This window comes from Ovis canadensis, chromosome 1 (genome assembly GCF_042477335.2).
Source record: "Ovis canadensis isolate MfBH-ARS-UI-01 breed Bighorn chromosome 1, ARS-UI_OviCan_v2, whole genome shotgun sequence".
In the NCBI taxonomy this organism is placed as follows: Eukaryota; Metazoa; Chordata; class Mammalia; order Artiodactyla; family Bovidae; genus Ovis; species Ovis canadensis.
Genome location: NC_091245.1, coordinates 39854135 through 39874177, shown reverse-complemented (window position 1 = coordinate 39874177; position 20043 = coordinate 39854135). Strand labels below are relative to the sequence as shown.

General features: G+C 45.7%; 1 protein-coding gene across 1 annotated transcript in view; it reads right to left on the bottom strand.

Annotated features, from left to right (window-relative positions):
• Nucleotides 1-17632, bottom strand: part of ROR1 (receptor tyrosine kinase like orphan receptor 1) — a 458130-nt gene extending 440498 nt beyond the window's left edge. Inside the window, exon 1 of the mRNA XM_069593578.1 lies at nucleotides 17102-17632. Coding sequence (XP_069449679.1) covers nucleotides 17102-17192 — 91 coding nt within the window. The 5' untranslated portion in view covers nucleotides 17193-17632. The remainder of the gene's footprint in view (nucleotides 1-17101) is intronic.
• Between the last annotated feature and the right edge of the window lie 2411 nt (nucleotides 17633-20043).

Sequence of the window (20043 nt, the reverse complement as noted above, 5' to 3'; positions counted from 1 at the left end):
ATGCTTTAGTTTTCTCATCTATGTAATGGGTATAACAATAGGGCATTCCTAATGCAGTCGTTGTGAGGATTAAGTGATACTTAACTATTGCCTGGCACACAAATGTTACTAGTAGTAATAAATGCAGTTGCGGTTAGATTGTAAATTGAGAGCATACTTCCATTTCAAGGCGTTTATACTCTCGTTTATACTTGGTCCCCTCCTGGAAGACATCCCCTCCCCCACATACAGAGCCACAGTGCTCAGTCCTTCACCTCCTGCAGGACTCTGCTCAAGAGACACTATCACAGAGCCCTCCCTAACCCTATACAACAGAGCCCACTCCACCCCATCAATCTCCGCATCACAAGTTCTTTTACTCCGTTTCATTTTTCTGAGCACTTACTCTCATTCATTTATTTTCAGAACTCCTCCCTGAGTAGGGTCTTTGTTTTACTCTCTGTTTCACCTCTGGCATCTAAAAAAATGTGAGTCACATAAATATTTGTTGTGTGAATAAAGGAAGCCTCCTGGATCCATTGCCAAGAAACAGAGATCAACTCTTGCTTGCTATCTGACTCTTCAATCTCAGATAAGACTGTAAAGTTTACAAAATATTTTTACATCCTTCATCTCCTTTAATCTTCCATAATCTTCAGAGAAGAAGTTATAATCCCCACTGCAGAGATGAAGAAACTGAGACCCCAGATCTCAGAGCAGAGCAACCCCCTGGAGAGGCAGAGTCCTGAGCTGGCTCTGGAACCCTATCGCCACCAGGCACTCAGATGTCGGGGGTCACAGGCTCCCTCTGAGTTGTTTTGGCCCTGATAGAGCCGCTGAGGTTCCCAGGGAAGCGCTGGCTTAGAGAGAGAGAGACGGGCCTCGGAAATGGTTTTTATCCCTTAGTCAAGATCCAGATATCATGGAAGGTAGATTTTTGTGAACACATTTGTCAAAATAAACCCACCCGTTATTATCAATAGTATAAAAAATGTCTTATGGGTTATTGTTTTAAGGCCTTCCAGGCACATGTTTTCCAGGGGAGCACCCCCCACCGAGACACCTTTCCTGATTCTCTAAAATCCAACCCGGTACTTTGCTTCACTGCTCTGTCCTCCACAATTGCAGGACTTGTGCCTGGACCTCACTCCACAGCATCACCTTGCTCTTGCTTCCACAAGGTCAGCTCCCCGCAGGAGTGCCTTTCGAGTGCCTGTGGACCACCTACCCCCCAGAGTGCCACCAACAAAGCAAGACAAAAACCAGCCCCTCTTCTTCACCACTGCCTCAAGCCCTAAGAACTCAACTAAATTTGTTAAGCTCTCTGTTCTCGCTTCTGCTCCTAGCCTGAGGCACATGGTCGTAGGGATTTTTTTTTTAAAAAGGTGCTGTGGGAAAATGCAAAGACACACGGGCCTTTCTGGCCATATTTGCATACAAATTGCTTGTGAGTTCAAAATTCAGAGAATTGTTTTCTCCCTCTGCTTGCTAAGAGGGAGCAAGAGCTCCCTGGAGACATTTCCCTAGGAATGAGAACTTCCAAATTTCCTGAAGAAAGAGAGGGGCGAGCAGAAGGAAAAGAAAAGGGACTGGGGAGGGAGAAGGATGCTCAGAATCACTGGTGGCCCTCCCGGCCCTGACCTGCCTGGGGCCTCAGGCATGGTGCCCTCTCCCCTGCGGCAGGGCACCAGTATTTCCACATCTTCTCTCAAACAGAATAGACAGGAAAGAAGAGGAAGAGGAGGACCTGAAGGGAAATTTTAATTTGCTGCCAATTAAGGGCAGAGTGACCCTAATTTATAGCAGCAGAACTCAGAGTTATCACAGATTTTCCATCTTGGGAAAACAGCTCCACTCTCAGCTGCTCACTGCTCCCCTGCAAACAGAGCCCACAGCACGTTTAATTGAGTCCAGATTGGCTTTTTACGGGGGTGAGATTCCTCATCTTTTGGAAAAGATAGCCTTGAGATTTTCAGTTGTTCAAAGATGCGTTTTCAAATTGCCAGAGAGTAACAGTAAAGCCAACTGGAATGATCCCAGTCTCTAGGAAGGAAGGACAAAGCCGAGTAAAAGTAAGGAGAGTTGTTCAGTTGGCCACCAAGCATTGTACTGCCTGTGATCCAGACTCAAGCCTTATTCTAAGGTGCATCCAACCCAGTGAAGTAGGAGATACCACAAAATAATAACTGCACAAATATATGTGTGTGCATGCTAAGCCGCTTCAGTTGTGTCCAACTTTGTGCGACCCTAAGGACTGCAACCTGCCAGACTCCTCTGTCCATGGGATTCTCCAGGCCAGAATACTAGAGTGGGTTGCCATGCCCTCCTCCAGGGGGTCTCCCCCACCCAGGGTTCAAACCCGTGTCTCTTACATCTAACCTGCACAGGCAGGCGAGTTCTTGACTACTAGCACCACCTAGGAAGTCTGCACAAATTAATATTTAATTACAAATCATAATCGTGAGTATTTTTAAATACAGGGTGCTGTGAAAGCCAGTAGGTGGGAATCCAACCTAGTCTGGCCAGTCAGGGAAGTGACATTTAAGTCAAACCAAAGGACTGGGAGCCGACAGGCTGGGGAACGATGTCCCCATGGGAGGAAACAGCCATGGAAAAGTCACTGCATACAAAGGTAAGACATCAGATGGGGCAGCACCCAGACTGGGAAGACCTGCCTGAAAGTTCCATCAGAGCCTCCCTGATCACAGTTTGGTGATGCCTCCACTCTTCCCCTTCCCCACTTCATTGCTTTAGGTCAGTCTTTAGGTCTTACTTTCCTATTGCCCCAAGAACTCTGAACTTCCTTCTGAATACCATATATCTCTTCCTTTGGCCCCCTTTGCCATGGACACACTTTCACTTTGACCTTGTGGATTTTCAAAAATGCTCAGAGGTTATCAGTATGCCTTGGGTGCTGCCCAACCCCAGCAGATGAAAGTGTGTGGGCATCCCCGCTGGCCTCGACCACTTAAGACACAGCATACTGGAGAAAACAAATTAATATTGGCTCTCCATCTCAGATGCCACCTCCTTTAGAAACCCCTGCCAGTAATTCCAAACAATTCATACCTCTCTCATCCTTGATCTACAAAACTTACATGTGCACGACCTCAAGGCACTTAATTACACTGAATTTTAACACATATTTGGTGATTCTCTATCAAGGAAAATATGCTCAACTAGATAGTTCTTAATTAACAAAGACTGACTCCCTGCTCATAGAGAAGTAGGTAGAATGGAAAGTGGCTCGTTATATGACAATGGGGAAGTTCTTTAACACCTCTGTTTTCTCTTGGGAATAAAAAGACTGACCTCCTTTTATGAATATACATGTATGGAAAACACTATCAGAAGCTATCTCTGAGGGATACGAGTATGGGGAATTTTGTCTTCACATTGCATTTCTGCTTTTGTATTTAGTGGACATAATTTCTCATGAGGAAAAAAGCATTCAAACCACTTTTCTTTTAGGTTAAGAAAACAATACCACTTCATTTTGTTGTAAGAATTAGTGAGATATGATATGTGCATGGTCAGGACACAATAGCCTCCCCCAGAGCAGAGTCTATGGGCTCTGAACAGAAACTGGGGAGAGATGGAGGAGAGACTGGATCCTTGCCATACCTCTCAGTAGTACCCCCTCCAGAGATCAAAGTCATTCTCTCCTACACACCAGCTTCTTTCTGGAGCAGAGACATGGCCAAGGGCATCTCTCAGCTTCCCTGCCCTATAGTGGCTGCCCCTATATCCCAGAATGGCCTATAATTAGCCCATCATAGTGAGGCTGGGGGCAGGGTTATGACTGGCAGTCTCCCCATAACAAGGCTGGAGAGTGGGCAAAAGCAGTTTCTTTTCCCAGCAGATAAAGGGGGCAGAAGGAGGAAGCTTAATGCAGGGCAACACTTTTGTAAAGACGAAACAATAGGATTCCACTACAAAATACAAAATGCCTTGCCAACTGTGTCACCCCATAGTAGATGCTCAATAAATGATAGTGACTATTATTACACCATTAACATGGAGGTTTGGGCTAACTCGGAATAAATGAGCATGACTTAGGAGAGCTGTGTGGGAACGCTCGCTGAATATGAGAGCACTGGGGAAAGACAGACAGAAAAGTGAATTCCTGAGTATGGGAGCATCAGGGGTTGAAGAATAGGATTTCGGGGAGGAGAGATGGAGAAAGGGAAGAACTTGAGCCGGATGTGGGGAGGGGTGGTGTTAACTGCACAGATTCTAGAGGCTGCGTGACCGAGAAACCACTCTACACAAAGATCAGGACAGTGAGGTCTGATTCAATGAGTTAGTCTCAAACCATGTGGGGATATCAATCTTGCCTAACAAAAACAGTAAACTTCCTACTGAAGAGGATCCTGTCATATATTTCTCCTGTATCCGCTTTAGTTGCTAAACAAATATTTATCCAAATGGAATCGCCTGTGACTTCCTGGGAGTTTATACAGGACGTGTCACTTGGCGTGTAAGGAACTGTGGCTCCCAGGTCCCTTCTGTCCTTCTCTCCTCTACATCAACACTTAGCAGACAGACCCACTGGCCTGTTTGATTCTGTGAGTCTGGGGCAATCTACTTTCACTAACATCCCAGACTGGTTAAGAAACTTTCTAAACTTGAGTCCTGAGGCTGAGAGCTGGGAGGGTTGTTGATAAAACATTTTGACCATTTCATCCCTATATGTACATATGTGTGTGTATATATATATATATACACACACACACACACATATATATAGTTTTAATCCCAACACAAAGATTAAATCTGACAAGTACTCCTTAAAGAAAAAACCAAGTTGCAGCCAGTGTAAGGGAGCAATGCCCTACTTTCATCTTGGGAAGGGAAAACCAAGCAGTGTTGGAAGTGCTGGACTCTCTCCGCCCCTTGACTGACTACTTGCAGGGCAGTCGGATATGGTACCTTGCTGACGGCTGGGGAGAACAAACTCAGCACGCTCAGCTCAACTCAGCTCCTCCCTTGCTCAGTAGCGGGGAGAGAGGCCATTTATCAGTGGCCCTTGGGAAGCCCCCATTGCAGGTTCTGACACTCTGAAGACTATCTGGCCACAGACAAAGCCCTCCATTCCTCGGCTCAGGGATACCGGATGTGAGTGGGCAGAGCATGCTGTGAGCAGCATAGAGAAAGAGAGGGTAACTCACCAGTAGATTAAGAACATCATCAAACATTGTTGCTGCTTATTGTCAATCAGCCTACTGCTAATCTCAAAACAGGCAATATTTTGCAACTAAAAGTTCCTGTATAACATCCAGCAGTTCTCTGCAGGGAGGGGGTAAAGAGCCACCGTGGAACTAAGCACCACTTTCTTAAGGCACGGGTCTCAGAGGAGTCCGTGTGAGAAGAGCTAACTTCCGTCACACTGAACATTCAGGTGGGAAAAGAAAACCAACCAACCCTCTGCAGGGAGTATGAAAATTCTGTACAAACTACGACTACATTGGTGTGAAATTCAAGAGGTAAGGATATAATAATCTCTCTTGTGGAGAAAAAGTAAAATAGTTGTCTTGATGGATGCCTAATCCCATCAGGAAACGATGTCAGTTTCCCTGCAAGAACAGATAGGAGCCTTTCCAGGAACTTTAGGATTTCAGGCAACAGGATCTGTTCTTACCTTAGGATGTTCAACCTTCACAAGGCTTAAGAAAGTCCCTGTCCTTGAGTAATATTTATATAGCTATAACCTAAAAGTTCTAGGTGCTAGGAAGGTCTGCCCCAGAGATGGTTATATTATAAAAGAAAGGTTCTGAGGTTTAGAAGTTTTGCTCTATCACATCCTGGGAAAATCTCAAAGGAGGCAGTGCACCCTCATTCTCTCCATTTAATTCATGGGAGTAACTGCAAACACATACTAAACACCACCCAGGCACTGTATGTGCACTTCCGGGGGTCCTCCCCACCCTGTGCAAGTGGGCACCCTTATGCTTCCCATATTATAGGTGAGGAAGTTGAGTCTCGGGGAGGTCAAGTCATTTGCTGACCTGGCAGAAAAGTGCTGAGCCTAGTTTCACAAGACCTTTTGATGCCAAATCCCTTCTGTTACTGGCTCCACTGCACGCTGCAATCGCCAACCACTTAGGAAACTTCTTTTTAAGTAACTTCTCTCAGTCTATTTGCAAGTGAACTTTCTTAAATTACAGGGATCTTAGCTCAAGGCTCCACCTACAAATGACTCACAATCGTTTCCAAAGTGAACAGTGGATTTGCGGAGAATCAGGCAAATTCATTTACTGATGAAACTGCAGTGACAATAGGCCAACATCAGACTCATAGAGTCACAGACTCCAGTCTCTTAATTTTTGGTCACACCATGCGGCTCTCTAGTTCCCCTACCAGAGATCAAACTTGAGCCCTTGGCAGTAAAAGCTCAGAATCCTAACCACTAGGACTGCCAAGAAATTCCCCCAGTTACTTAGGGCATAAACCACTAAAAGCCCAAAGTTAAAGAGCCTGGGTTTCAGACAGACTCTACCAGCTGTAGCGACCTTAGGTGAGGTGCCAACCTTATAGGCCTAATGTTAAAAGGGAGAGAGAGAAAGGTAGAAAGCTAAAGAAAGAAATCTTGTTTTATTAGATTATTTGAAAAATTAATGGTAATATATAGGAAATAGTTTCGTAAGCTGCAAAGCCCTATACACATGGAAGATTCAATTATAATTATTTTGACTCAGCTATTTGGCTGTGCAAATTGACATAATGATCAAGGACCAAGCCCCAGACTCAGGATAACTATTTTCAAATCCTGGCTCTCCCACTTAACTTGCTATTTGATCTTGATCAAATTACTTACCTTCTCTATACCTCAGTTTTCTCATCCGGAAAATGGAGCTAATAATTACTGCCTACCTCACTGAGTTGCCCTGAAGACAATACAAGTTAAAATACTCAAAGAACTTAAAATAGCTCTTGGTACACAGGATGTTTGATGTGTATTAGTCTACTAGTATGATGTTTATCACACAGACAAGAGGTAGACTAGGGTTTAAAAGCCTTCATTACAAAACAAAACTGCTGCAGCAGAGGCAATAAGATACAGGATACTTTTGACCAGCAACCCAGCAATGTACTGGATTTTTTACTCTCTGGGACGCCCTTTTATAGAGAAAAATAGGTCATCAGGCTCCCAGTAAAACCCCGCTTCTTCCTCCCTTCCCCTTCTGTCTTCCTACACAAACAAACATAAAGGCACCATTCAAAGCGCTCTTTCCTCTTCCTTACTCTTCCATCCCTGAAGATCAGCTTCATCCCAGGGTGAAGGCCCAGTTGAAGAAGGCTGGACAGCCTGGGCAAGTCCCTGGAGACCAGGGCAGTGGCAGAATGTCCAGCTTTTCTCCTCCACGCTCCATCTCAATCCTTCCATCCTTCCCAGCTCATATCACACCCCATTTCCTCCCAAAAGACTTCTCGGCACTCTGCATCTGTAATTGCCAACTCTGTATTTCCTGGCTGCATAATTATTACACAAGTGCCTATTTTATTGCTCCTAAAAGGTAACCTCCCCAAGGGCTAGTCACAGTTCTTCTGGAATCCCCACAGTGCTGAGTATGGTGCTCCAGACAGACATCGTATGTATGCCATAAATAATTGGGGAAGGGGTTGAATTCACTGGAAGAAGCCCAGACTCCTTGCTAAGGGGTCAGATGCAAACCAAGTCTGAGCCTTTACTCCTCTTCTCAAGCTCATGGCAGACGCTGCCATCAGATCACAGCATTCCCTCCCAGAGACCCTGGAAGAAACCACAGCATCCTTTTCAACACTGCACCACAGGCCGCCAACACAAATTGACTGGAAAGATTAACCCTTTTTGCCTTCTCTGCTTCCTAGGCATTTCCTTAACTGAGACTCTATAGCACTGGGACCTCACCACTATTACCATAACCACCATACTCTATTGAACAGAGCTATTGACCTGTCTGCCTCCAGTAGACCAGGCTTTCAAACTTTTAATCATGAGAGCTCAATAATAACCCAAATTAGCATATACCAAACTGAAGCTAAAGTTTCCCCAAACAATATTCATCTGATTAACGTAATGCACTCTGATATATCCCTATTATATTCCTTTCTAAAATACTGATTCAGACTCACAAAACTCATCTCACGGTGCACTATGGTTTACAACTATATTCATATGATAGATACACTGTGCTTAGCCACTCAGTCGTGTCCGACTCTTTGTGAGCCTGGGGATTGTAGCCTGCCAGGATCCTCTGTTCATGGGGATTCTCCAGGCAAGAATACTGCAGTGGGTAGCCATTTCGTTGTCCAGGGGATCTTCTCAACCCAGGGATCAAACCCAGGTCTACCACATTGCAAGCATATTCTTTACCATCTGAGACACCAGGGAAGCCCGGTATGATAGATAGATATAAAATATTAGTTCTATAAATAATGTTCCTTAAGATAACATTGTGCAGTGCTGTGCTTAGTTGCTCAGTTGTGTCTGACTCTTTGTGACCCCATGAACTGTAGCCCGCCAGGTACTTCTGTCCCTGGGGATTTTCCAGGCAAGAATTCTAGAGTGGGTTGCCATGCCCTCCTCCAGGGGATCTTCCCAGCCCAGGTATTGAATCCAGGCCTCCTGTATTGCCGGTGGATTCATTACCAGTTGAGCTACCAGGGAAGCGCAGCTGTAACTAATAATCCCTAACATCGTAGCCTTCATGCAACAGAAGTTCATTTCTTGCTCACCTAAACAGGTGCAGACTGGTGGGTAGCTTGCACTGGGCAGTCATTAAGGGTGGATTCCAAGCCATTTGCATCTTGTGGTATCTTTAACACATGACTGGAGTTCCCACGTTCAAGGTCATAGCAATCCTGCCTGCAAAGCTTTTTATGTGTCAGGTGTACAAGTGACACTCATTGCCTTCCATCTCTTTCCATTGGCTAATATTTAGTCACATGGCCTTACAATTGCAAGGGACCTGAGAAATGTAGTCTAGCCATGTGCCCAGGAAGAGATGAAACAGATCTGATGACTAGCTAGAAATCTCTGCCAAAGACCTGCCGTCTGAAAAATTCTCCAAGGGAAGGACCTAGCCTTACTCCCATTTATATCTCTAGTGACTAGCAAAACATTTGGCTCAGAGTAAGTGCATGGAAAATGTACGGTCAGAGAATGAATGGAGAGCATGGTAGGTCCTGGCCAGAGCTCCGGAAGTGTTATGGTTCATGATTAGGCTTCCCGATTCTCTCCAAACTCACACCTGTGCAAATCCCCTCCCCTGCCCAAAGCAGACCTCAATCTGAAAATCTGGGTTAAGGCAGGTGGGGAAGATACCAGAGAAACTGTCTTGGTGTTTTCCCAGCTATCTGGGGGCTACACAGCCACTTACTCTTCCTACAACCACACACCTGCTGAAAAGAAGCACAGCAGAACTATGAGCACACAGGCTTTTGAGGCAGATAAATCCTGACCAGGCCTGTCTCTGGTTATAGAACTACAGCTGAGCATTCAGGATGCTGAGCATCTTCTACACATTATCTCACTGCATCCTCACAATAAGCCCCTGAAGGACATGGATTTCTCCCTCTGACCCTCCAGTTCCCTGAGTAAGAATTAACATCCTCTACCCCTATGTTCCCGGAGCACTTTTTCCACAGTTCTTTCCTATAGCAAGTCCTTCACAACAAATGAGTTTCATTCTGAGAGCACATTCATAAGTCCAATTTGTTCCTAAGTCCAATAAAGCTAGCCTAGGTACCCAACTAACACAATTGGCTACAGAGTACTATACTGTAACTGTCTTATAGTACTTTTCACACAAATAGCACATAAAAAACAAACACAAAAACAATAAAACATTTATAATCTTGCAGTACAGTATCTTGAAGAAAACAGCAGTACAGTACAACAGCTGGCATATAGGGGCACATTGTTTGAAAGTTTGCAACTTGAAGGTTCATATGCAGGGGGGTTACTATAATTCATGAATGGGGGAGCTAGTTGACATGCGGAAGCACATATCTATTCACCCTGCCTCTCCAATTACACTTCAAGGATAATGGAAACAGCAGACACTTGAGGGTCAAAATACCTAGGATCAAATGCCAAACCCAGCTAAGAGTTGTATGAGGCTAGCTAAGACGCTTACCACAATATTTGAGCCTTGACTTCCTTATCTGAGAAATGGGATCAGAAGTCCAACATCAAAGGGATGCTGGAACATATAAACCCAATACCAATAAAGAACTATGCCTAGCACATAGTAGGTTCTTTATAAAGTAAGACTGTCCCTCCTCCTTCTTTCCTTGAGAGCAGGGATAAGGTTTTATCCCTGAGCACTAACACTGTATCTTGCATATAATAAATACATAACGAATGTTAACTGAAATGCACTGAATGACCAGCGCTTTACTGCTGAAAAATTCAAGTAAAACACACAAACCCGGTGTGAATCTTTAGAAATCCTTTTATCTCCCCTCCCCCTTCCCATACATTTCACTGCTCTTTTCTCTTTGGGAAACGTGAACTTCTTTTTCTCGTACTCAGAAATTTTAAATGGCTAACAGAGCACCTCAGGATTCTTTCCTCTGGCCATTATCCTTCTCTTTCAAGTTGTGCTCAGCAAGATTATTTGGATATTGGAGCTAAAAAAGGTCAGATTACAAGTAGAGGGCCCTGAAATGTAACATCCCCCACTGCAGGATTCTGGAATTACACCAAGCACCAGGGAGGGCTTGCTCTTCCCCAAAGAGCTCACTGTTCTGAAAAAAGTCTTTGTTTTAAGGCTTTGCGAAGCTGCCCTGTGGCATCTCCTCCGGGATCGCCAGCACTAGTGTGGGACTGCTCACATCTAGAGTATCTACATGCTCTCTATAAAACTGAACATTCAAGAGTTCTACCATCTTGTAAAAACGGCTGCTGAGTCTTGGTTTATCTCACAGCATAACGATCATTGTTTTGGAACCACTTGTTCTGAATTCTCCAGCAAGCCGCTGCTAATAATAGCAGCTAACACAGGTTTACTAGGCTTTGTATCAATTATCTCCTCTAATGCTCACAGAAACCCTACAAGGTGGATATTACTGTTATCCCCATTTTGCAGAGAAAGAAACAGAGACTCAGAAGGTCAAAGAATTTTGCCCAAGGTCACAGAGCCAGCAAGCAGCAAAGCCCCAATTCAAACCCTAGTCTCTCACGTTCCAACCCCATTCCGTTTCTGTTACTCCACACCACCTCTTTAAATGGCTATAAAAGAAGGTCCTTTCTGTATAGAAATACTTGAAAAAATAAACAGTTTGGACTGGTTGATCTTTAGGTCCCTTCCCCCTCTTAAAAGAGAAATCTATGGTTCTATGAAGAGAAGGAAAAGAAAAAAAAAGGAAATGTAAGGAGGCCAAACATTATGAGGCTTGGCTTATCAGTATTTAATAACAGCTTTTGGATCAAAACTCTACAGAACCTTATTTATGGTCAGACAGTTACTGTTAAGCAGAACCTTTTTATACAACCTTTTCATCTGAGGATATTGTAGCCTTCTACTGCCTTTCTATTAGTGAGAGATGGGGTGTGAAATTTGCTGGCCCTGCCAACATTATCCCATTAAATTATCTGCCCTCTTTCAATGTAATTCACTCAGGGGCACCAGTTTGAGCCTCAGGCCCTGTGGCTGTCCGTGCCTGGGTGATCTGAGTGGGAGGTGTGAAGGAAAAAGCTCAGGCGGTAGTAGCACCCCATGACATAACATCAATCCACGTTTCACTGCTTTACCAAAATAAAGTGGATGCCACAATTATACCATTCCTAAACAAACTGAAAACCCCAACCAAGCTTACTGCAACAAAGAGAGAGCCTTTTTACTGCTGTTTATTTTTATTTTGTATTCGTTAGCTTTTTAGATATTCCTGGCATGCAAGTCAGGCTCCGTGTAACAAGCAGCTGCATTTAGTTAAGGATTTCGAAGAGATCCCCCCCCACCCCATTATCCTCCCCCCACCGCCCACTTAAACTCCAGAGAAATTTCTCAGACTCAAAGAAGGCTATTCCTTTCTCTTCGTCTGTCTACAGCACAGTCTCTCCTGACACACCTCGGGGATTAGGTAAGGCCAGGCTGAGGCTCTTGTGTCAAGAAAGAGACCTCGGAGACTTGAGTGTTTCCCAGCTGGGGCTGGATTTGCAAGGGTCTGATTCACTTCGGGAACTTGGAGCCGGCAAGCCAGCTCTCCCACCAGAGAACATTCTAATAAATCACCCCTGTTCAGCCTACACCCCAAGTTGTACACCACGATGCAAATACAGGCACTTCATCAAAATACATCTCATCGCTGGTTGGAAGGAACTGCCAGACACACTCCTCAAACCGCATCCAAGTTGCAGTTCATTACAATGATATAATTCCTCTTGATCAGAGGTACAGACCATCTGAGGCCCTTCCGGTCTATCTCTGAATTACAGCAGGTCTGGCTTGGGGAACTCCAGCACAGGAAGGAAAACTGAAATTGGCTGTCTCCAATCATTTCTTATGGGCTTCTCTGATGGCTCAGCGGGTAAAGAATCTGCCTGCAATGCAGGAGACACAGGAGACATGGGTTTGATCCCTGGGTCAGGAAGATCCCCAGAGGAACAAATGTCAACCCCCTCCAGTATTCTTGCCTGGAGAATACCATGGGCAGAGGAGCCTGGTGGGCTACAGCACATGGGGGTTGTAAAGAGCCAGGCACAAGTACAATCATTTCTTATAACTCCTAGATACGGCTAAAAAAAATGTTCCTTTGCTACTCTCAGAATACTTAGGGGAATGGCCCCTTTGGCAACTACATAACATAAAAGGAGTGTAAATTTTAAGACAGCAGTTAGATAAGAGCATGAACTCTTAGGGTCTGTAAGGCCAGCAAGGCCATTTCCTAGCCATGTGACCTTAACAAAGCAATTTAACCTCTCTATGCCTAAATCAAAATGAGCTGATTACACTACCTTCCTCATGGGGCTGTTGTGAGGATTCAGTGAGTTAATACTTGCAAAATGCTTAGAATGGTGACTGGTCTATTGTAAGGATTATGCAAGTGTTTGTTAAATAAATTGTATAAACAGAGGCATCTCGGAATGCTTGGGTTCAGGGAAATACATTCCTAGTTGAGGTCAAAGGATTTGGCACCATTCATCAGCTTCTCTCAGGCCCAATAACAGCCGGCCTGGTGGGAGAGAAAGAGGAAAGTGAGACGAGATAGAGGCCCCATAGATTGTACAGATGTGGGCTAATGCCCAGGGGCCCCCATCACCCGGCAATCCCTTGCAACATACCCAGGAAGGCAACTCATTGCCCCAGACATCAAACACTCCAAATCAACGCTCCTATCTTTGGGGGGTTATAGTTTTCTTTAAAAGTCAGATTATAGCTAGAAACATACAACCATAAAAATTCACATTAAATTTTGTGTATTATTTCTGGGGGTTTGCATAGCCTTAATTTCAGGTACCCCAACTGAAGACCCTCTAGTCTGGGTGCCCTTCTCCAGTATTTGCCTTACATGGTTTCACTTAGATCTCATACACTCAGGTAGGGCTCAGAAAAACTAATCCCCATACCCAGTAAGTATAAGAGAAAAGATTCAAACCCATTCTGGGTCTGTTAACTCCAACACCTGTGCTCATAACTACTAAGCCACACCGTTAAGTTCTACTACACTCTCATATTAGAAGACGAGAAAAGAAAAGGAAAAATCCTTGAAAATATGCCATATTGCATTTTTACTAGGAAAAGCAAATTATACCACTTTAAAATTATACAACTTTACATATGCCCAAGGAAATTATTCTCCATTCATTCAACAAAAATCTATGGCCCACCCTTACTATATACGTATATACGTCATTTATATAGATATACATGTATGTATGTAAATATATATGTATTTATATATACACAGGTGGCTATTCCAGGTGGCTAAGTGGTAAAGAATCGCCTGCCAATGCAGGAGACGCAGGAGACATGAGTTCAATCCCTGGGTCCGAAAGATGCCATGGAGAAGGAAATGGCTACCCACTCTAGTATTCATGCCTAGAAAAACCCCTGGACAGCGGAGCCTGGCAGGCTACAGTCCATGGGGTTGCAATGAGTTGGACACGACTGAGTAACTGAGCACACACATATATATACATATAGTCTACAAAGCCCTCCATTCTCCATAGGATGCTGGGTAAAATTTTCAGAAATATTTTAAATAGGGTATGTGGTCACCACCAAACCACAGCCAATTTGGACACTAATGGATGCAAGTGACACACCATTTAGAAACTTTCAAGTCTAATTTGAGGCCTATGCTCACCATGTAGGAGATGGAGAAGAAAATACAGACCAAAGTTTAGTCTGTAAAAGGACTCCTAACCAAATATCAGGAAGATAATCCCAGGTATCAGAATAGCAATACAGCCATAAGGAAACAGAATTGATATTAGAAATTAAATATTCCCGACACACTGCCAGAGGCAGTGGGACCACACCGTTTGTCAACTAGGCCGCAATGTGGCTCCCCCAGGGAGATCTTCAGGTGTCTCCAATAACGATGGGGCTGAATAGCTTGGTCCCCGGTGTTTTCACTAGCAAGCTAACAGTCTCATTGCCCTCGAGAGACTCTGATTCTAGAAGCAGACAGAACAGCCACCTACTAAAACAGCTTTGGAAAGTTTACGAAATGACAGCAAACAGTAGCAGGCCACCACCCTCTGACTCCAAGCAGCCAAACCACAGAATCTATAAGACTCTGAGAGGCTAGAGTGGGTTCTAAATGCTCTGAACTCTGGGTACAATTATCAAGGCTTCAGTTTCTTAGAGAGTTTTAGCTCTGGATTGGTAAGAGGTCCATGGGGAGAAAACAAAGAACAGACAGAAAAAAATAAATGTAAAGGTTTGCACTTCTGGCTAACAAAAGAGAGAAGTGATGGGAGAAATGCTGAGCATTTTTTAAAATAAATAAATGAAACATATTTCCCTTTAGGCTGATTTCCTAAGCCTCTGGCTGAGTTACCTTGAGAATCTTGGATCAGACAAGAGTAAATCTGAGTTCCAGTAGATCTGTCCCCAGAGAAAAGATCAAGCATTCACAGAAATGGAAGGGGGTTTATTAGACAATAAATAAGACAGTAATAATGGATTTTAGCTCATAACTGAAGAGCTCAGGATAGGCAATACTGTTTTTTTAAAAAAAAGATAAATTTTAATGGGAGAAAAAGAAAATTTTAATTCACACACATCGAGGTTCCACAGAAATGGGACCTAAGAAGTGGCAACTTTTATACTTTTTAGAGAAAGAAACAATAAATTTGTGAGAAATTTTAAGTTTTTTAAGCTTGCAGACAGTTAAGATAGAATTTGGGTGACTGCTTATAAAATTGTCTTACAATTTTGTTACAATTATTACAGTGGCTACATTACAATTGTCTACAATGATTACAAAATGATTGTCTGGACATTTACTTAAAGATAGATTAAGAAGGAAAGGTACCCCATGTCCTCTCCTTGGTTCTTCCCCTTCCCCATGATCTAAAAGTATCAATTGCTGAAAGGTTATACAGAAGGAAAGGAGTAGACAGAGGATATAACTGAAATTGTCAAGGCCCCAAACTAGAAGCCTTGCCTTTGCTAGAATCACCCTGGTTATCTCCACCTCAATTCCCCGACATCACGACTGTTTACAATGTTGTAGGCAGTATGGCCCATTTTTTACTTTTCACCCAGGTGTGTGGCATGGAACCAGATGTTTGGCATCAAGGAAGCAAACATCCATGTGACCAGGCTGTTTACATTTCATTAGGATTTTTCATCAGGAAGGTGCACTCCCTGCTGATGTACATCTTAATTACAATTAGGAGCTGTATTTACCCCGGAGGAGTCTCCAGATTAGCACAACCACACTATAGGATCAGTTTCAGAATCATCTTCGGAAAATGTGGTTCCCACTTCCCCAAAGTCATCTCCAAGAAATCAAAATTCACACAAAACTTCCTTCCAGATTGTTTTTCTACTACGAAAAAATATTAGCTAGATTTTAGTCCAAACTAATTCTGCAGCCGTAGTCCATGTAGGGAACAGATCTCTTCCCCTCAACTGCTAAATAGCCCAGAGCCTTTTTTTTCCCTAAAAGCACAGCGTTAACTTAAAAATGAAAGATGCATGATAAAAGAGCATAGGTTGGGGCTGGGAGGAAGGGAGGGAAAAATTCAGGGGCTCCAGCACTCCCTCAAGGGATGCATGTTAAAAGCGAGGCCCAAGACCCTGGAGACTTTAATCAACTTTCCCCCTCCAACCTCCAAAGAATGAATCGGTTGTCTCCACAGGCGCAGCCCGGCTCTTCCCTCTCATTGTGTACCGGCTCAGACTCAGCAAGGATCCCAGCTTCCCGCAGCGAACTAAGACGCCGGAGCTTTCGGTAAAGTCTTTCTCTAACTGTTGCGATTGTCTTTGGAGATTACCAACATCAAGTATGCATTAGCTGGCTTTTCCCCTCTTGTTCATAACACACACACACACACACACACACGTGCACCTAGGAGCGGCAGGCCGCCTCTGACAGCACATTTTGCACAAAGTGGCGGCGCCGGCAGGGCACAAGTTGTGGCCTCCATCGTGACCCTCCAGAAGCCCGGCGAATCGGGCACCGTGGAGAGGCGAGGCCGCCCGAGCCCCAGGAGGACAGAGCTTTTGTTTGGGTCGGTCTGCGGACGACACAGACTCTCGCAGGCACCCTTGAGAATACAAACTCCCTTCTGGACCACGCTCTCCAGGACCGCTGCGATTTGGGAGCAGGATGGACTTGAACAAAGTTGAAGCGCATTTAGGGGTCCAACGAGAGAAGGGGAGACGAAAAGCATCCCGCCCCACGAACCCCAACTCCTCCACGCTTCCTGTCAGCACTGACAACTGAGGCTGGGCGCAGGCAAAAAAGTCCCGGGCGCACCTCCGCCCCGCATCGAGGTTCGCGGGGGAATCCTCGCCTGTCTCCCCGGCGCCTGGGGTCGCGCTGGAGAGTCACCCTATGGGACGCCGGCCGCCCCCCGAGGCGCGCGCGGAGCTTCCCGTCTACCCAGTGCCGGACGAACCGGCTGGAAGCTGGCCGGGGCCGAACGGGCCCTCAAACTGGCGGATGCGCCTCTTACCTTGGGCAGTGGCCCCGCGCGCCGCCAGCAGCAGCGCGGCCAACAGCGCCAGGAGCGGCGGGCGCGCCCCGCGGCGGCGCGGCCGGTGCATTCCTCCTCTCGCGGCGGCGGCGGCGGCGGCTCTCAGGCCGCGCGCAGAACATCCACGGGTTCTGCCCGGGGTCCCAGCCACCTCGTCCCGGTCGCTCACCCTGCAGGATGCCAGGGGCGTCTGCGAAGTTCTTTGTCCGTCTAACCTGCTCCTTCGCTTTCGCCCGGCCGCTCAGGACCCCGTAAGCGCGGTCCCTCCCCAGCCCTCTGGCTGCAGCCTCGCCGCGGCCGGACAGTCAGTTCAGTCGCGGGTTGTCGGGGTCGCACTCGCGGAGGGCGAGTCTCGCCCGCGCGTACTCTGAAAACAGCGCGCCCTACGCCCGGGGGCTGCCGTCCCGGGGCTCCCTCCGTGGCGGCCGCGGCGGCTCCTCCCGCTCTGCGCGCTGGCTCTCTTGCACTCAGCCTCCCTCAACTTGTCACTTTCCACCAACTCTCCAGCCCAGCGCCTGGGCCCCGACCAATGGCAGAGGCGGACCCAGGCCGGCGACCCAGCGCCCTCTGCTGCCGCCTTTCAACACCCGCACCCTCCGGACGTCCCGAGAGTTGTTGTTCCCGCGCCTCCAGCAAGCCCACCTCCCCTCCCCCACGACACCTCAAACCTGCAGCCCGAATTGAGCAGCGGGGGCGGGGGGGGCGGGGGGGGGCGGGGGGGGCGGGGAGGACCTCGGGGCCACTTGACAGAAAGGGAAACCGAGGCTCAGGGAAGTTTATCTGGCTCACAAACCTGTAGCTGAATGACTTAGGAGTCCCAGATAGTAGCGATCTCAGCTTTTTCCTGTTAGCTATGTAACCCTGGGTAATAGAACATTAGTGATACCATGCAATTTCCCTTTCGAGTTTCTCTTTGACTCATAAAGTGATTTATGGTTTCTCATTTTTGTCTTCAATTTCTAGTTTCACTGCATTGAAATCAAAGTCATAGGTACCGTTTCCTTTTGGAGACTTACTGAAGATTTCTCTGTAGTCAGTTTCTGTCAGTGTCCACTTGGACTCTTCAAAGAAGGTGTTTTTCTGTCTTCAGAATTGGGGATAGGTGATGATCTCAGTTTGACCTGGTATTTATTATGTTACTTAGGCCTTCTGTGCCTTTGCTTTTTTTTTTTTTTCCTCCAGCTGCTTGGCCAAAGGGATCATTAAATTCTCCTACTAACAGTATGTTTTTGTCCATTTCTCCTAGTTAAGCACTATGAATTTTGTGATGCATAAATGCTCATGACCTTGTGGAAAGGGCCTTTGATCATTTAGAGTGTTGAGCACCTGCTGTGTTCCAAGCCCTGCTTTAGGTTATGAGTATGCAAGAGCAAAAAGGGACACCCGCCAGTGCTGGCCTAGAGGAACACGGAGAAACCCACAGTATAAATAATCACGTACTGAATACATCTTTGCCTAGTGCTTTGTGTGCATTTGTTCCTGCATCTTCCATTGGCACTTAACAGTCATCACAAATTTGTATGTCTCTTTGCACTTTTATATAGATTATCATCATAATACCGTTTTAGAGATTGAAATGCAAAAAAGTCACTTAGACTTCCCCAGAGTCACTCAGATGATGGATGGTCAAGCCAAGGCTCAGTCTCTTGGGACTTCCCTGGTGGTCCAGTGGCTAAGATTCCGCATTCCCAGTGCAGGGGGCCTGGGTTTGATCCCTGGTCGGAGAATTATTAATAGATCCCACAATCGACAATGAAGATCCTGCGTGCCATAAGGAACATCAAAGATCCCATGTTATAGCTAAGACTAGGTGCAGCCAAACAAATAAAAGAGTATTTTTTTTAAAAAAAAAGACTCAGTCTCTTTACCATGATGGGCCTAAAAGCTCTTAGCCAGAGCCTGGCATATAATAAGCACTTGATGATGGTCAGTAGTCATCACTGCTGCAGCATTAGACTCTAAGAACCTAGTTTTAGGATTTTATAATGAGCAGTCACCTCCCTGAAGGCAAGGACTTTGTAACCCAAATTATGTCCCAGCAGATCCTAGACTGTAGGCTCGAGGCCCTCTGCCTTCAGGCAGGTGAATGACTAACCCATGTGGGACAAACAGTCACTTATTCTTCTCAGGACTTCAGAGCAAGAGTGTCTCCAGCTGCCCTGGTAGCCTTCCCTCTTTCTATCTCTCTGACCTGAGGTCAAGGAATGATGGACAGAGAGGCCTCTTGGGTCAACCAGTTTATCACCCAGATAGGTCTGTCCCTAAGTTTCTCTGCCTGAGACCCATTCAACCCTATCTCAATTATCTCCTGTCACTTGCCTGAGGAACTTACTGCACAAGGTTCTCTTGTTGGAAAACTGTCTTTGATGGTCGGCCTCAATACACCACGGCCCAGAAATCAGAGGAATCTCAGGACACTGAGAATCCTGGCTTGCTACACAGTCTTCCATCGTCTACAGAACACACTCAGTTGTCAGACAAGGAGCCTTTCCTGTCCACACACCCTGCCCCCATACCGTACCCCATAACAGCTCGGCCCAGGTACCTCAGGTAACAGATGGCTGCCAGTGCTGAGTATACAGAACTTAATGGCACTTTTATCAGTACTTAAGCTTTTCAGGAACTTAATCACAGAATCATAGATGTGAGGAATGTGACAGCTGGAAAGGGCCCTGGAAATTACCCCCTTAACATTTTATATAGGAGAAACCTAGGAGCCAGGAAGGTGAAACTCCCTTGCCCAAGGTCCCACAGCTGGCCACAACCAAAACTGGAACCTGCATCAACCAGCCGAGACCCGGGTAAGCACTCCCTCAGTCATCCCAGATCCCTGGAAATTTAGCTATAATATTTTGTTGTTGTTGTTGAGTCGCTAAATTGAGTCTGGCTCTTTTATGAATCTCTCTCTGCAACAACTTTCC